The sequence below is a fragment of the Empidonax traillii genome, unplaced genomic scaffold (assembly GCF_003031625.1).
Source record: "Empidonax traillii isolate 1590-97213 ecotype Southwest subspecies unplaced genomic scaffold, ASM303162v1 scaffold13:size3042203, whole genome shotgun sequence".
Taxonomy (NCBI): Eukaryota; Metazoa; Chordata; class Aves; order Passeriformes; family Tyrannidae; genus Empidonax; species Empidonax traillii.
In genome coordinates, this window is record NW_020955206.1 from 595,886 (window position 1) to 613,498 (window position 17,613).

At 48.8% G+C, this 17,613-nt stretch overlaps 1 protein-coding gene across 1 annotated transcript in view; it reads left to right on the top strand.

Moving 5' to 3' along the window:
• Positions 1 to 223: 223 nt before the first annotated feature.
• SLC7A5 (solute carrier family 7 member 5) overlaps positions 224 to 17,613 on the top strand; it is a 38,900-nt gene continuing 21,510 nt past the window's right edge. The window contains exons 1-2 of the mRNA XM_027890397.1: positions 224 to 899; positions 13,256 to 13,381. Coding sequence (XP_027746198.1) covers positions 305 to 899; positions 13,256 to 13,381 — 721 coding nt within the window. The 5' untranslated portion in view covers positions 224 to 304. The remainder of the gene's footprint in view (positions 900 to 13,255; positions 13,382 to 17,613) is intronic.

The window sequence follows — 17,613 nt, forward strand, 5'->3', positions numbered from 1 at the left end:
CAGAGCGGGCACAGCCGGTAGGAAGCGGAGACCCCCGGCAAGGAGCAGCGGCCCCGCACGGAGCGGGCACCGCCGCTGCCCCTGGCGGGCGCTCAGCGGCTGCCGAGCAATCCCGGGGCGCTGCACCACCCCCCTTCCTCCTCCTCTCCTCCTCCTCCTCCTCCTCCTCGTCCTCTCCTCCCCCCGGAAAGGAGCCCGGCCCCGCCGCCGCTCGCCGCCCACCGCCGCCGGAACAAAAGGGGCGGCCGATGGTGGCGGCGGAGCCGCGCCGTGCCCGCCCCGCTCCGCGCCCCGCTCCGCCACCATGTCGGGCAGCGGCGGCGGCCCCGGCGACAATGCCGTGAAGAAGAGGAGCCCGGCGGGCTCGGCCGCCTCGTTGGTGCAGGAGGAGGACAAGCAGGCGATGGAGAAGATGCTGGGGGCGGCGGGCGGAGGGGCGCAGGAGAACGGCTGCGCCCGCTCGCCCTCGCCGTGCGGCTCCGGGGAAGGGGTGACCCTGCAGCGCTCCATCACGCTGCTCAACGGCGTGGCCATCATCGTGGGCACCATCATCGGCTCCGGCATCTTCGTCACCCCCACGGGCGTGCTGCGGGAGGCCGGCTCGCCGGGGCTGTCGCTGGTGGTCTGGGCGGTGTGCGGGGCGTTCTCCATCGTGGGCGCCCTGTGCTACGCCGAGCTGGGCACCACCATCACCAAGTCCGGCGGGGACTACGCCTACATGCTGGAGGTGTACGGCTCCCTGCCCGCCTTCCTCAAGCTCTGGATAGAGCTGCTCATCATCCGGCCCTCCTCGCAGTACATCGTGGCTCTGGTCTTCGCCACATACCTGCTCAAGCCCATCTTCCCCACCTGCCCCGTGCCCGACGAGGCTGCCAAGCTGGTGGCCTGTCTGTGTGTCCGTAAGTACCATTTAATGGCTTTGAGCTGACGGGGAGTAGGGTTAGGTTGGATATTGGGAAGAAATCCTGCCCTGTGAGGGTGGTGAGTCCCTGGCACAGGTTGCCCAGAGTAGCTGTGTCTGCCCCATCCCTGCAAGTGTCCAAGGCCAGATTGGACAGGGCGTGGAGTAACCTGGGCTAGTGGAAGGTCTCCCTGCCCATGGGACCGGGATGATCTGTTAAAGATCATCGCTGATCTTTAAATTCCCTTCCGACCCAAACCATTCGATGATTCTATGACCCTCTCTGGGTCCCTGCTGCCCTGCTACACGTGGCTCCTCGTTCACCGTCCCCTTCCCCAGAAAGTGTGCTCATCCATCACTTCGGAGGAGATGCCCCATCTCTCCCGTGCTGTGCATACCGAGTTTCTCTGGCTGTTTTGAGTGGCAGCAGAAGGAAACGTGGCCCCATCCCAAATAAATGGAGTGAAAAATTCCCCAAATGCCAGGTGCAGGTTAATGAGCCTCTCTGAATGCAGCGAGCAGTGGGCAATAAATACAGCGTGCATTTTTGCTGGGAGCTGGAATAGGATTTCTCATGCTCTCCCCCAGGACTGCGTTTGGGCAGGGTACGATCCCCTGGTGCCCCGCAGTGCTGCGGTGCCTGGGATGGGCGCTGATGTGCACACAGAGGTGGGGATAACGAGCGCTTGGGAAATTATCTGTCACGAGCAACTGGTGCTGAACGTGGCCTGTGCTCAGTGCTTGGCTGTTTTCAGCACCAGTTGGGAGATGAGCTGTTCCTGGGCTGCGAGTGCGCTGATACCACGCTCAGAACCTGTTTTTATGGGGATTTTTTTTGGTAGCAAACGTTCTGTCTCACGAGGCGTTGCCTTGCAGAGAAGTTCAGTCACGCTGTGATGAATTCAGGGCCACTGATGCACACAGATCTCTCTCCTGCTGCAGTTTTTGTCACCTCTCTGGTATTTTGGAGTCTGCAGTTGTGCTGCTCAAGCCTCATTTTCCGTTCCTCTGGTGAATGCAAAGTCACCCCATCCAAATTCCTCATCCTCTAAATACAGGACTATTTTCTGCCCTTCCCTCCTCATTTCCCATTCAGTCTGTTCTGCTCCACTGGTCTTCCTGGGCCTTTATAAAGCTGTATGTTGGGAAAGGATGTCATTTTTGGGAGGGCTTTATAAAGCGTTTATTCACTGTGCAAAATCACAGCCAGGTGATCTTTTTTCTTTTTGCATTTTGAAGTTGTGAAGAGAAGGCTGCTTGTTCGTGCTGCCCTTTCCAAGGGGATTGTGTTAGATTCCTTCCCCCTCTGAGGATCCCAGGCATCCAAAAGCTGCAGCACGTGGTCGTTACGGGAAGATATACTGTCTGTAAATATCTTTATACCCACACTGACCGAGGCTTTGGGAGGTAAATTACACGGCTCGTTAGTAATAACAGCATTAATAACAGACAGGGCCGTGGATTGTACTTTCTCTGGGCAAGATTAAAACTTCCTCAGTCCCCACATCAATTTTGAGGAATGTAAGGGTACACAGATAGGCATGTGGATTTGCATCCAGGTTTTTCACCACGTGTAGGGCACGTATGAAGGAAATACAGTTATTCAACTAAGAAAGCTTCACCGGGGTTAGGAAATAGTTCTGCTCCTGGGTGTCTTGCCTTTTGCAAATGTGGTTTTGGAGCTTTCCTGCCAGTCTGCACTGTGGTTTCCTCAGGGACCCAGAGGAGCATGGCACGGGTGGACGTGGCATTCCCGTTCCTTTCTGAAAAGCCAGGGAATTAGGGCATTGATTAGGGGCTTTTTTACTGCCTTATGGCAGAGTTTTGCTGTGCAAGCACGTGGTGGAGTTGCCAAAGCCTTCGAGAACGTGTTTCTAATAATAAGTACCTTTTAACCAGCAGGATCATTCCCAAAACAGGTAGGAGGAGGTGTCTTTTCACATTTCATTGGTCAAACCCCAAAGCAGGGGTTAAGTGTGGATTGCAGCATCCAAGTTCTTGAAGCCAGATCTCATTCCCATTCCTGCTTCTCCAGTAAATGTCTCCAGCTTTCCTTTGCTGGCAGTGAGGAGTTTCCCTGAAGCAGAATTTGTTCTTGAACCTTTGTCTTGAAATGCCAAGGATAGAGTTTTGAGTTCTCCAAATCTCCCTCAGTTGCATGTGTTTCTCCTTTAAACTCCACTCCCCCCACACCGCTGGCTCCTGTTTTGTTTATGCTTTGGGTTAAGTTTGGGGTTGTCTCCTTTGCTACAAAAGGTTAGTTCATCCTGCATCGCCCTCAGCAAGTCAGCTTTGGTAACTTTGATTTTTTGGAATGAGCTTTCCAGCCCTCTGCTGCCAAAACCACATCATGGTCTAGGAACAATAAATGAAGTAAATCTGCTCCAAGGACTCAACAGCCACACAACACTTGTGCGGACTAACAAGCAGCTTTGTTTCGTGGTTGTTCCAAACATCAGCTACCCAGGGAGATACTTATTTCTTTTCAAAAGCAATAGAGTAGAAAAAATGACCTATTTGTGCGTATGCTGTAGTACATACATTAATGAGTTTTCTCAAAGAAGGGAAGAGCAGTTTAGGAGGCAATAGAGGAGTCTGGGACTTGGGGCTGGAATTCAGTGTCCAAAATCCAGCTTTCTAGAGCAGTCCCAGCTCTATCCCTCGCAAAGTTTGTATCTCAACAAGAAATGCAGTTGCTGCCTGCTTTCTAGTAAGAGGAGAAATAACAGAAGTTATTTGTTTCCACTTCACTGGTGTTGAACAGTTGGATAAATAATGTGCTGTTTGGTATTTGCCACAATGAAGTCCAGAGGCTGAATTAGTGCATTAAGAGACTCCAAATCACAGTCTTGAATGAAAGAAAAAAAAAGTGGTTGGAATAGGGAATTTCCTTCTCCTGGAGGTGCTGAGGAAAACAAGGTGGGTGGTGAGTGGAATTTAACTACAAATAGGTGTTTTTTGCTCTGAAGATTGTAATCTACATACAGTTGGTGTGCAGAACTTCTTTCATGAGACACCATAGGGTGGGAATTCACTACAGGGAAGTCTTCCTGTAGCAAGGTGGGCTAAGCTGTTCCATCTTGAGCCTGGCTCATTTTATGTCCACTATGAACCCTACAGTGCTCCTTGGGTGTAGGAATTTGGGTAGTTCAGCTGAATGCTTGTCAAGCTGCAGATTATGGGTAATTCAGGAACTTCAGCATCTTCTTTTTTACCTGTGATATTGTATGGCTGATATTTTTAGAGCTGATAAATCGTAACAGCAAATGCCAAGGGACAACAAACACAAAGTCTTGCCGTGTAGGCAGGAGGAGCAGAAAAATTTAAAGTTCACGGAACAGAGTTTGTGCATGAAAACCCAAGAATAAGTTGAATTTACCCAAATCTGATCTCGTCTAAACCAGTTTTATCCCTTCTATGGCTGATGAGGGACAGCCATTAGGTCCTGGCTGTGCATATTTGCTGTACAGTGTCAACACTGTACATGGCAAAGATTTAAACTCCTGAGGGTTCCGTGCTCCCTGTCTCAGGTGCACGTGAGTCAGACTCTCTTTCACAGCTGCCACTTGTGTTAACATTTCTTAAATTCCATTGACAAATCTTAACAAAAACCCTTAAAAATCACAGCCCAGCACACCATGTCCTAGAGGTGGCTCAAGGATGCAAAGTGTCAAATTGGCCAGTTAAAGAGCCCCTGGCTATTCCTTTTTTCCACATGTTATTTTGCAGATTTCCCACTTGCACAGAAGCACCTTCCCATGTATTTTGAGGTGTCTGAGTTGTCGTACAGTAAATTAATTCCCTGTAGATCAGGGAGACGAGATAATGCTGCTGTCCCATAATTTACCCATTTCTTGACAATATAAACTGCTTTCCAGAAGCTCGAGAAACCAGGAGTTGGGCTTGATGTTTCTTGTGGGTCCCTTCCAACTAGGGATATTCTGTTGCATATAATTTTATTCTTGATCTGCACTGTCAAATCAGCAGTTTGATTGTTTGCTGCTCAGTTCTTTTCTCACTTGTTAATTATATGTGCAAATCTGGCACTAATAACCCCAGCACAGCAGTATCTGCTGCTTCCAAAGCCACAGTATTTTAATCTTCTTCACAATTTATTTAGACTTTCTTTGCTGCTTCTGAAATATTATTTTGGGCACTCCTCCTGCGAGCGTGGAATTCCGTGGAAATGATGATGAATTCCTCATTTGTCTCTTTTGTTTTGAACGGCCAAATAGTGAAAGAATTAGTAGCAGCCAGAGCAGAGCTGAGTCATGTGTAATAGCACATGTCATGTGGAAGTGCCTGCCACCCCTCTGAGTAACTTGTGAGTTAGAGGAGGAGAAGGGAATCAAAGCCAGGCTTTGGCAGGAGGGTACAAACACATCCTTGACCTCTTGCCAAGACGCAGCCGTGGCTGTAAGTGAAGGTTCGGTGTCAGCATCTCCCCCACAAGTCACAGATGTTGAAAGCAGGAAAATCTTCATTTGGCGTTAAGGATTTACTTCAAATCTGCCAAGCTCAGCTCTTTGCCCAGGTGCTTGAAGCGAAGAGGTGGATTTTCACCTCATCAGGTATCAGCTGGTGAGCAAGGCAAACACAGAATACATCCCATCCCATCCCATCCCTGTCTGTCTCAGGGGGGTTTATTCTGCAGCATCTCTACTTTTAATTAATCTGCCAGGACAAGATGGGTGTGAAGCTTTGAAGATTTATTTTTCTCTCCTTCAGAAAGGTGGATTAAGTGACTAAAGCTGCATCAATAAATAGGCCCTTGTTTGATCAGAGTAGAGGGAAAGGATCTGTAGGATCCCTGCTGGATGGCAAATGCTGCAAGGCTGAGCTTACCTTTTTAATCTGCCTTTAATTAGAGCAGCGTTAATGAAAATGGGCTCTGACACTCGCAAGACCCTCCTGAAATCAATGAAGGCTTGGAGGACTCTTGAAACACAGCAACCACTGCACTTCCAGCACCTCTTTCTTGGCTCTCACAATGAATGTCCCATTGAGTTTTATTGTATTTGGATGATTTATGTTATCACTTGAGATCCTTCAGAGTCTTTTCCTTTCTGGCATGAACAAATTGGGAAGGTTTTTTTCAGGGAAACCCTCCATGGCCAGTGTCATTCAGAGCAAAATCACTTGTTTTGAGCATTCCAGGAGTCTCACAGTGCCATGTCAGAGGTGGCCAGTGGATCAAATACAGCGAATGAGGAAGCAGTTTTTTCCAGCCAGGGTGCAGAGCTGAATTCTGACCCCCTGCATGGCACAGGTGACATGACTCAGCCCAAAACCTGCCTGGAATTTTTCATGGTGAAGCTCATGATCCAGGATTTGGCGCTGGGTGCTGTATTTCAGCCTCCTTCCTGTGGATTTGTGGGATCTAATTCAGTACAGCTGTGGGAAGGTGCTTCTGTGGAACTGTAACCTCATAGTGGGCCAGGTAGGATGGGTTTTGCAGGTCCATTTTGATGGTGATGTGTCTTTGGGGCTTAATGTGCATATTAGCAAGATTTAATTTGTCATATTAAATTAATGTATGAATAAGTATTAATATTTAGTAAGTGTTGCTCACTGTTAGGAAGACACTTCTAAAAGGTGGCCATGGTGGAGATGTTTAGCTTGTGATAGTTAATTTGCTGGGAAAGGAAGAAATATGGAAAACCTCTTTCTCCCTGTCTTTTCTCTCTGTATTTTGTTTGTCTTCCTGTGGGTAAAACGACCTTTTTTGTGGAATTGCTGCATCATGTCACGTGGAAACTTTGGCAGTAAATCACAAGCTTCTTCCTAAGGAGACAAAGTAGTAACTGCTACCTCTAGTTAGGAGTCAACTCCTCTAACGTTGATACATTCTTTGTAGTTTGCATGTGCCACACAGTTAGAATGAGGTGTACCGCTGTCATTATGGGATGTTGGTACCACAGCAGTGGGTGGGTTATACAGATTTGGGATCCAGCCTCTGCAGTATCTGGAAGTGGTGAAATTCCAGCCCCTGAAGCTGCCTCTTGGCCCTGGCTGTGCTGCACTGGCTGGCACAGCCCTGGAGAGAGATGGCAGGGAAGTGCTTGGCAATTTATTCTTGCACAATTTTGGGCACCGGAGGAGGCAAATTCTTCTGGGATCACAGGGTAACATCCCATCCCATCTTGCCCAAGCTTCTGTGTCTCCCAGCTCCTTGGAACTGAAAGGCAGGGGGGAGATGGAGCTGTGACACTTCCAGGGTATCTGGGGCCATTTGTTGGAGACACCCAGAACTTGTGGTCTTAGGGGGTGGATTTGGAGGTGATCCCTTTCCTTAAACTCCCGTGCCTGGGCAGCCTTTGCTTTCTCCTCTCATTTGTTGATGCCTCAATCCCCGATTCCTGTTTCGGGAAGAGAAATTAAAAAGGAGACTCTGACCCGTTGCCAGGTATGTTGATTATTATAAGTAGATTTTAATATAGACACATTTGCTCCGGGGCCAAGTGCTCCTTTCCAGCAGCCTCATGCGCCCCCAGGCCTTTCCCTGCTCCAGACTGACTGCCCTGGGTGTTAAATTTCTCCAGAGATTTGTCCTTGAAGAAAGACCTGCAAAGTTTTTTTTCTTCTGCTTTTTCTCTTCATCACCTTGCAGGGCACATTCAGTCAATACCCATCAAGCTGAAATTTTCTCAACTATTTTCTGCCTGCATCCTTGCACGTCTCATGTTGGATTGTGCTGCTGGAAGTAGTCACCTGAAACTTTTGGGAGACATTGTGGCATCATAGCCACCAGGATATAAAATTGGTGGGGGGGTTTTTTGGGGGTTTTTTTGCTTTAGTGAATTTATTTTCTCATGGTTTAAACCACTGTGGTCACATAATTCCTTGTTTGTCCTGTGTGGAGTAACTCCTTCTTTTCAATTCCAGCCTCTGGTGAGCTGAGGCCGCAGTTCCCTAAAGCCCACAGACTGTTCTGTGCCTGGGGTTTGTTCCTTGGTGGCCACAGGCTCAGCTTGTCTTGTCTCTGCCTCAAACCTGCTTGTACCATCACTGGTAGGAGAGAAAACTCCTTGTGTGTCACCTGCACTTCATAAGGAGTGAAAGGAGCTGTAGGATGGGGAATGGAGAGGAGCTGGAACCGTTCTGGGAGTAATTCTAATCTGGGAGAAAATCAGCATCATCCAATGGCAGATGGTAAATGGAAGCATCATCTTACAATTCCAAGGGCCAAGCACTTTGGAAATGTGAGTTACAAGCAGGGCTCATGCGTGATAGAACAATTTACAGTCCCTGTTTTCCTGGTGGGGAAGCTGAGGTAGAGAATTTCCCTTCATTCTTCCCCTTATTTTCCACAAGTTCCTCACCCTACTGTGCATTTTCACTCGGTGCTGTAGCACCACGCACAGGAATCCATGGACAACTTGCAGCAAATTAATGAGTTTACACCTTTAAAGCAGCTCCTTCCACACATTTATCCATGTTACAGAGGTGTACTTGGAAATACTCGGCAGTACTCCAGGTCAGGAGCAGGGAAACCTGTGGGAGGTGAAATGAAGGACCCAGGTGACATGTGCAGGGCTCCCAAGGGGTGTAACCCCACAGGCAGCACAAATTCTGGTACCTCAGCGATTCCTACACTCATTCCTGAGCCTTTTCAGCTGAAAAGCTGCTGAAGATCTCGTGCTGAGCTCCTGTTGCCCCACCAGGGCATGGAATTGGATCCTTTTCCCTGTGAGTGAGGGTGATGCAGAGTTGTGGCTCAGCTGCTTGTTTGCTTGATTTATTTTTCCCCAACAAAGCCTCCCTGAGCATTGTCTTTACTCTGTGCCCAGTCCATGTCCACACTCCATTATCCAGGAAAAGCTGCAGCCCTGCCTTTTCCTATAGGAATATTGCCAAGACTGTTGCATCATAAATGCCAGGCCCGGCTTTACCTGTCTCAGGGCTCCATTCCCGCTGTTTGCTTTGGGCAGAGCCCCACGGGAGCTGTTTTTCCATTCAGTGTGTCTGCCGTGGACTTGTCCTAGATAGGATTGTCCCAATCCCTTGCTGTGTCTGCTCTGTAGGCATTTACTCCTGTTGTCATCTAGGAATTGTGTTTTTGGGAGGGATCTTGGAATGCCCATTCAAAGGAATACAGCTATAAAATGTGACTTGAGGTGGGGGGGGTAAAGTCCTGGGCCTGTTGGATTAGTCAGTTTGTCCTTGTTCCTATCAGTCCTGGGAATTACCTGGCTGTGCAGGTGAGGGCCAGTGGAGCAGGTTCAGTGACGTGCCTGAAGGCAGCAGGGACTGCTAGGCAGAGTAAATATCGAAGCCAGACCTGCTGATGTCTTTAAAAAGCCAAATTTATCTTTGAAAGCTTCTGGCTTCCCCCGTGGCTTAAGTTACCTTGGAATGAAGATAAGGGATGAAGGATGGAGCAGGTGAAGAGCACCTGGTGAGCACGTTCTGCAGCAGTGAAACAACAGGATCTGTCCTGCTTGTGCCAGAGTGATCTGTAAATAAGGAATGAGATTTAGATGGGACGTAAGGAAGGAATTTGTTACAATGAGGGTGGGGAGGCCCTGGCACAGGTTGCCCAGAGAAGCTGTGGCTGCACCATCCCTGGAAGTGTCCAAGGCCAGGTTGGACGGGGCTTGGAGCAACCTGGGATAATGGAAGGTGTCCTTGCTCATGGCATGGGGTAGGACTGGATCTTTAAGGTCCCTCCAAACCCAAACCATCCTGAGATTCATCCTCCTGCTACATCTGCCATCCCTGCAGCTTTCTAGCTCTTATTATCCCAATTATGTAAAGCCTTTGGAGAGGGGCTGCTGGATCAGCCAAGCTGTGTCATGTCAGGTCATGCTGAAATCCTTATTCCTAGAATGATTCCTGGCCCGGGTGGGTCACTCCAAAGGTCTCCCTGGCTGGTGTCTGCCAGGGGCTGGTGGCTGGAGCCTTAGGGAAGATGCTGCAGGAATTAGGGCAGTGCAGGCTGATCTCTGCCTGTGCTGTATCACTGCCCTGATTTAGAGTAAAGCCGTTGCTGTGCAGCTTTCCCATGTTTTTCCTGGGAGCAGTTCATCTGAGGTGAGGGAGCAGTGCCAGGAGGAGCCCCTGCGTGGCTGGGCAGCATCTCAGATCAAAGGAATCAAACTTGCTGCTTTTAGACATCCCAGCCCTCTTGCTCTCCTCAGAAGCTGAGCAGCCACTGGAATTCGTCCTGGAGTTTTTACTGAAAAACTTCTTATCCTGGTTGTTTTTTTGTTGTTTTTTTGTTTGTTTGTTTTTCTGTAGGATTCTTCCTGATGGGAGAGGCTGAGGGTTTTTTCCAGCCTTTCCTATGTTGAAAGCGTTTGAGTGGAGTAACTCCCCCACGCTCCTTTAGGAAAGACAAATATTATTATTATTATTGCCTAGTGGGAAAAGCAAAGCAGAGGGGCTTTGCAGGGCTCTGGCTCAGGGCAGTGGCAGAAGTTCTCAGCCTTCTTCAGTCTCTAACCCCAAGTGTTTTCTTATTTTTAGGGAGCCTGTTTATCTGGCACCGATGGGATTTTAGGGCTGGGTTCAGACACTTGGACTGTACAGGAAGCTTTTGCCTTTTATTTTCACCACAATCTGTCTAGGGGAGTCTGTTCAAAACCAAAACATGAAAAACAGCCCCAAAAATCAGTATCTCAGTGGAGGCCAAAGCATCCATTGTCCTGGACACAGAATGCCTAAATGGGAAGGGAATGTCACTGTCACACCTCTCAGGGCTGTCCTCACCCACGGGAGAAGCTTTTAGCTGCCTGAGCTCATCCTTTAAATATCCCTCTGTAAACAAGGGAAGATTTATTTTTAGCATAATCGCTGGTCAAAGGCAATCCTGGATCCTCGGCTCCCTCCCCGTTAGGATTCACTGGACGTGCATTTAGTAGGAGAATTGTGAGCTGTGCTGTGTTTTCTTCTCTCCCTCCATGGCACAGACATAAGTTGACCTGCCTAACCTTTATTTTCTCCTTCCTTGTTATCTGACAACATCCCTTTAAGCTCCTGCTGGAGGCAGATGTGTCCCAATCTCTGTGGAGGTGACAGAGCTGTGACCCTGCAGCCCACAGATAGTGTTGGGCTGCTCTGGGTGCTGAAAAGCCTCCAAACCTGGGCATGGGATGACTTTGTAGTTGCTCCATATCTTCCTGGAGCAGTGTGGGGTGGAGGGACCCTGGGGCAGGGATGGGCACAGATCCTCCTCCTGCCCTTGGCCATGAGCCAGAGCAGCTCAGCTAGAGCCTGGTTTGTCCCTCCCCAGAACCAGGTCTGGGACCTTTCAGTCTCACCCACACTCCCCAGGGGGCTTGAAGGGCACGGTACAAAACAAAGTCAGTCTCAAATTCCTTGTTTACTTCTCACTTGTAGGACGTAGTGGATCATGGGGTTTGCTTTGTGAAGACATCCAGCTCTTTCATTTCCCCAGACTTTGAATGCTCTTATGTTGAAATGGCTCTTGTACTGAATGATCTTGTATGGAATAGTGGGGGGTTGCAAGGAGCCAATGATCCTGAAATCCATCATGTTCTGGGACACTGGCATAGAGAAGCTGTGGCTGCCCCATCCCTGGAAGTGTCCAAGGCCAGGTTGGACGGGGCTTGGAGCAACCTGGGATAGTGGAAGGTGTCCCCGTCCTGGCAGGGGGTGGAATGAGATGAGCTTTAAGGCCCTTTTCGACCCAGACCAGTCTGGGATTCTATGAATAATCCAGTTTAGGGTGGATTCTCCTACTATCCAAATCGATCCTCTCTCCACACCTGCAGGGCAGGAGGCTCCACAGAAGCCCCAGCCACTCTGTGATTCTGTGATCTGATACTCTGGGCTTTAAACTGTGAGTGCAGATCCAGCCCATGACTTCAGGAGAGGGGGATCTGGATGTTTTGGGGTGCAGCTGTTTGGTCTGTTCAAGGCAGTGGGGTCCTGGGAAAATGAGCTGCAGGGTGTGGGAAAAGAGCCTTTTCCCGAGGGCAGAGGCCAGCAGGAAAAAGATCCCGCAGGGAAAAGCCTCCAGCTCCCAAAGAAGAGTTGAGTTCTGCTCCTCCCTGAGCTGCTGGGGACCAGCTGGGCCAGGGGCTGCTGCCAAGCTGGTGAGGGGACAGCGAGGGGTGACTGTGCACAAGGGAGGCAGCAGGAGGGGAGGGCATCTGTCAACTCGGGCACTGTCACCCTTGGGGTGACATTTGCCCATCTCTATAAACAAGCAACAGGCTCTGGGCAGGGAGCAGGGCACCAAAATAGTAAGGGATTTGGAAGAGCAGCAGGTTTTAGCCATTATTTTCTCTCAGCCAGGAGCAGCTTTGTGGCTTTGGACAAGCCCTGGCTCAGGCTGTGCCGTGCCTGGCAGGAGGGTCACAGTGCCAGGAGCAGGATACAGAGCTGGGGGGAAATAAGGAAAAAAAAAAGGTTGGAAATCAGGCTTGATTGGTTCTATAAACCACAGGGCAACTTGTAGGAAATGGGAGCTCCTTGGCAAGCAGAATGCTGATGGGAATGAGCACAATCCTGGGCAATCCTCTCCAGCATCCCCTCTGTGTTTGGCCCTGGGGAGCATCTCTGAACCCTGCACAGCCATCCCTGGCACTGCTGGTCAAGCAGGTCAGGCACAGGATGAGGATTTCCACAGATCCAGCTTCTCTTCCCACCTGCCCCACTGACCTGCAGGTGTTGTTTGTGTTGTATCCCAGAGGGTCAGGATGGGGACAGCTCCTCCTTCATGTCCAGGCTGGGGCAGCATGGTCTGGCCTTGATTGTTTTTTGGTGCTATTGGTATAAAATAAGTATAAATCAGTCCTGGAAGCTTGTCCTGACATTTCTACATTGTTTTCACACAAAAGCAACATTAAATTGGATGGACTGAACAGGCATTGGGGCCGGGCACTTTGAACCTGACAAGTCCTTTTATGTATATGCCCTCAGAAGTGTATTTTTCAATTCAGGGCTGTTCCTTGTCACAAGGACTATGCAGATTATTCAAATCACCTATTGAGAAAAACAGGTGTGGAATTGTAAAGTGTGAGGCTGCAGAGCCTGGCTCTTGTCTAGTTTCTTTTTTAGGAAGAGACTTTCTGATGGGTTAAGTTTTAGCGAAAAGCAAATCATAGAATCACAGGATGGTTTGGCTTGGAAGGGACCTTACAGATCATCTCCTTGTAACCCATGCCATGGGCAGAGACCCCTTCCACTAGACCAGGTTGCTCCAACCTGGCCTGGAACACTTCCAGGGATGGGGCAGCCACAGCCTCTCTGGGCAACCTGTGCCAGGGCCTCACCCCCCTCAGAGCCAAGAATTCCTTCTCTATATCCAATCTAAACATTTGTCATAATTTGTCTTGCCCATGAAGTGTTTCCCTGGTGCTGATGTGTGTCCCTGTGTGTCCCCAGTGCTGCTCACAGCCGTGAACTGCTACAGTGTCAAAGCTGCCACCCGTGTCCAGGACGCCTTTGCTGCGGCGAAGCTGCTGGCGCTGGCCCTCATCATCATCCTCGGCTTTGTGCAGCTGGCAAAGGGTGAGTGCTGCTCCTTTTCCTTGGGGGAGTGCTGTGGACTCACAGCAGAATTAGGGAGAAAGCCCAGGAGTCCCACCCTGAGCGTTTCAGGGCTGGCAGAAAGGGCTTCACAAACCTTGCTTGTTCTCTGCTGCGCTCGGGGGGCCTTTTCCAGCTCGTGCTTTGCTGACCTTTGCTGAGGTTTTGCACTTTATTTGGGAGACTTTGTGTTTCTGCCACAGTTTAGGCTTGATTTCATACTAATGGAACCCAGCACGACTCAAGCTCTTTCCCACTTTCACAGTCACTGTGGCCCCTCCTTTTGGGATTGCAGGAAAGTCTCCAGAGAATGAAAATTTTGGTGCTGTTGCACTCAGAAATCTTTCTGATTCGGGCTGGTCATGGCTTTTTGCTAACAGACAGTTATCTGTGTGTAGAGATCATGTGTAAACCACTCCTGGTCATTTTAATCCTTCCACAAACTGCCCCTGCATGTTTCCCTTCATCCTGCTCTGGGTATGGAATAACTTGGTGGAGCCCGTGGGTCACCCAGGGCCACCTGGGTCGGGCAGGGCTGCAGGGACCACATGAGGAACAGAGATATTGGAGCTCTCAACTGGCACTGGCACATGCCTGTCAGCCAGCACCTGGAAAAGAGGATAAAAATGAGAAGATAAAGCACATTTTCTGGTGGTGTCACTTGTTTGCTTCCCACACACATAAAATCCTCGCAAACCCAGAGATGTATTTTGTTCCAAGCCCATCTGATTAGTTAATCCTCACAGATAAGCTTTTTTTTTTGTGTGTGTGTGTGCTAGTTTTGTGGAAATAAATGTTTCTTAGGGAACAGTACAATCCTTTTTTGCTAAATGGGGATCAGATCTCCAGGGAATCCTGTCTCTGCACAGTGTGTGTGTCTGTGTGTGCTTGTGTCCTGTCTCAGCCCTGGGAGCCAGTGCTGTCTTTGCAGAATTTCTTGCTTTGTCAGAGGTTTTATTTTCTTCCAGCTCGGTGCTGACACTCAACAGGGACATTGTTTGGGGCTTATCACAAAATACACCTCCCTCCACAACTGCCCAGCCTGCTCTGCTGAACTGTTTTTTGTCTCTTAGGAGGATAAGTCACCATAAATCTCTGTTAGTTCGTTAACATAAAGACCTTTACAACTGTGCTTTGTTTGCACACATAATCTTAATTTGCATCTTCAGAGCCACCTTCCCTCCCTCTGTGCTGTTCTTTTGGCCTTTTGTTCAGGTGGAACCACTTTCTGCTCTGGTTCCTCAGGTGTAAATCCATGAATTGTATTGTATCTGGAGCCAATAAGAGATTTCTGTCTTGTGCACAGAAACATTCACCCTCTGCTCTTGTGTTATTTTACTTCCTGTGAAGTTGATTTTAGTTTCAGCTCTGGGGAGGTACAAGCAGGGCCTTGCAGTACAGGCAATTCCATGGGATTTAGTTTCCTGCTAAACCACCTGGCAGCTCCAGGCAGGGTGAAAGATGGCCAGATCAAAAGCAATTCTTGAATAAGAACACCTGAAAACAAAGTCTGAGTACACAACACTCTACAGGAAGCAAGCTGGATCAGAGTGGGATCCTTGGGATCTACAGAGGCTGCTGGTTTACACCTTGTTCCTGTTTTACAACTGGGATTCTGCCTGAAGTCTCACATGGATTTTATTAATCTCCTTAGGGAAGTTCAAGCTCTCTGCTAAGTCCTTAAGAATGTACAAGCTCCTTTTCCTGTGCCCTTCCTCAGGCTGCACCTGCATTTTGCACCTTGCTCCATTTTCCTTTCAATCATGCCAGGTGACCCAGTGCTTTTAGCAGGGATACATCATGAGATTGTCTCTTTTCTTCTTTTTCTTTTTTTTCTTCTTTTTCCATCTTTTTCCTGTTCAGAACCACACTTCCACACCTTTACTGCTCCTCCACGTGGCCTTGTGTCCTGTGTTCCCATTCCAGTTTTTTTTTTTGGACAAAGAGGGCTCTCCCCACCCCCAGCTGGGTAGATCCATCCCCAGCTGACAGGTGGTTTTGGGGTGAAATCCTCTCCCAGCTGGTTTGTCTGGGGCTGCTGTTCCAGGGGCCGTGGGGTCGTGTTCCCCTGAGGAGTAACTGGTTTTACTGGTTCCTGTCCCACTGCTGGTTTGTGTTTACAGAATCCATAAACCTACAAGAGGAGCAAGACCACATTTTTTGCTCAAGTGTGGAAAGTTCTTCGATTTCACAGAAATTTTCTCTTTGTATTGACCTCCCACAATTCAGCTTTTGGCTTTTCCTGGGTTTATCCTTCCTGATTTTCAGAGGGGCAGTAACATCCCAAGACAAAGAACTCTGTGGCAATATTGCCACACAGCAAAGAGCGTTTCCTTGTGATCTCCCCATGGCAGCTGTTTTCCATCCCTCCTTTCATACCACTTCAAAAGGAGGGTGGAAATTGGTTTCCTGCTCAGTCTGTCAACTGCTTGAAAGTTTGTCTCAGTGTAACTGCCCCACTTGGGATGAAATTATTTTATTAATACAAAAGTTACACTTTTAAAAGCCTTTTGTGGGGCTGGAGGTGTGTTTTAAAATTTCAGAGCCCTGCACTTGGTGTGTTAAACCACCAGTTTGCAGCACTTAAATAATATAGATATCTTATAACATAGACAGGATCAGGATTTTTCCACTCCCGTGTTATAAAAATGAGGCTCATTTTGGTTCTATTATTTTACCAGCTCTCAATTTCTGATATTCTGTCATCAGAAAAGGTTTTGATGTCAAATAATTCCAAAACCCCAAAACACAGACATGTTTCAGACCTGTTTTTTTCTGTTCTGATGCCCCAGGGTGTCTGGAGTGTGTTGTGTGCCCTCAGGCAGCTGGAGCAGTGAGGGGCAGCTCTTGGCTGCTGCTGCAACCCTTGCTGTGATGCTTCACCAGCAGTTCTGCTTGAAAACCCAGGATTGGGCATTTGGGACTAGGGCAAATAGGATTTCACACTGATTTTATTGAATTCTTTTTATTGGATTTATTGTCCCGTTATTTATTGTCCCTTTTCCTTCTTCTTGCCCAATTTCTGAGCTGAAATTCCTCGTCTGTGGTGCCTCGAGCTCCTCTTTGGTGGTAGCAGCATTTTCCTCTCTCGACTCCCTTCCTTGGGCTGGTCAGAGACCAGTAGAGCAGGGGGTAAATCAAGGACAAAGTGGGCAAATTTAACTCCAAGTATCTGCCATGGAGAGCTCAGACTGGGCAGGGAGGTTTGGGGTTTATTTGGTGTTTTTTTTTTTCATAAAATCCCAGAATGGTTTGGGTTGGAAGGGACCTTAAAGCCCATCTCGTTCCACCCCCTGCCATGGGCAGGGCCACCTTCCACTATCCTAGGTTGCTCCAAGCCTCCTCCAGCCTGGTCTTGGACCCTTCCAGGGATGGTGCAGCCACAGCTTCTCTGGACAACCCTCTCCAGGGTCTCCTTGTGCATGATCTCAGCCAGCTCTGCCACCCTCACCCATACTGTCTGTCAGAAGGTGTTCAGAGATGATGTGTCTGGAACATCTGATCTTGAGACAGAATAGTTTTTGAAAGTACCAAAAGGAGGATTCAAGCCTTCAGTGTGCTGAGCTTGGCTCTTAAAAATGCCACTTTTAGTACCCCAGGTGCAAGGCAATGTCTGGGTGCTGTGGGTTTGGCACATCTGGGAGCTGCTTTCATTTATCAAATCCTTTTGTTAGAAAACGCCCCTTTGGTCTCTGTCTTTCCCTGTGAGGGTTATTTTCGTACTTCTCAGTCCAAACTTTTTTCTCCTGCCTTTTGTTGGTGATGAATCCTGTGATTAGGAAAGAGAGAGGGTAAGTTTACTCCCTCTTCCTTTCCTCACAGATTTTCTTTTCTTCTGCCAGAGGCAATGTCAGTTGAATGTCCAAAAAAAGCCCCTGGAGTCAGACCCAGAGTGAGACCCAAGTGAGCTCTGCAGCAGCAACCGAGGACACAGCTGGGCTGTTCCAGAGGGGTCCTGGCAAGAAAAGTGGAGTTTAGGGCTGGTAATTAAAATTTCAGGCTTCCCCAGGTCTCAAAGTGCAGTGACAGACACTGAAGGGGAACAAGAGTGGTCGTTGTCCAAATTCTCTGGGGTTTGCACCTGTGTTTAATCACTTTTGACCTTCGGGACGTGATTGAGGACTTTGCCTGGCTGAAGGAATCTCCATGAGTTTTCCTTTGAAGGGATCGTGGTGTGAACCTGATCAGCAGGTCGGTGTTCAGTACCTGAAGGG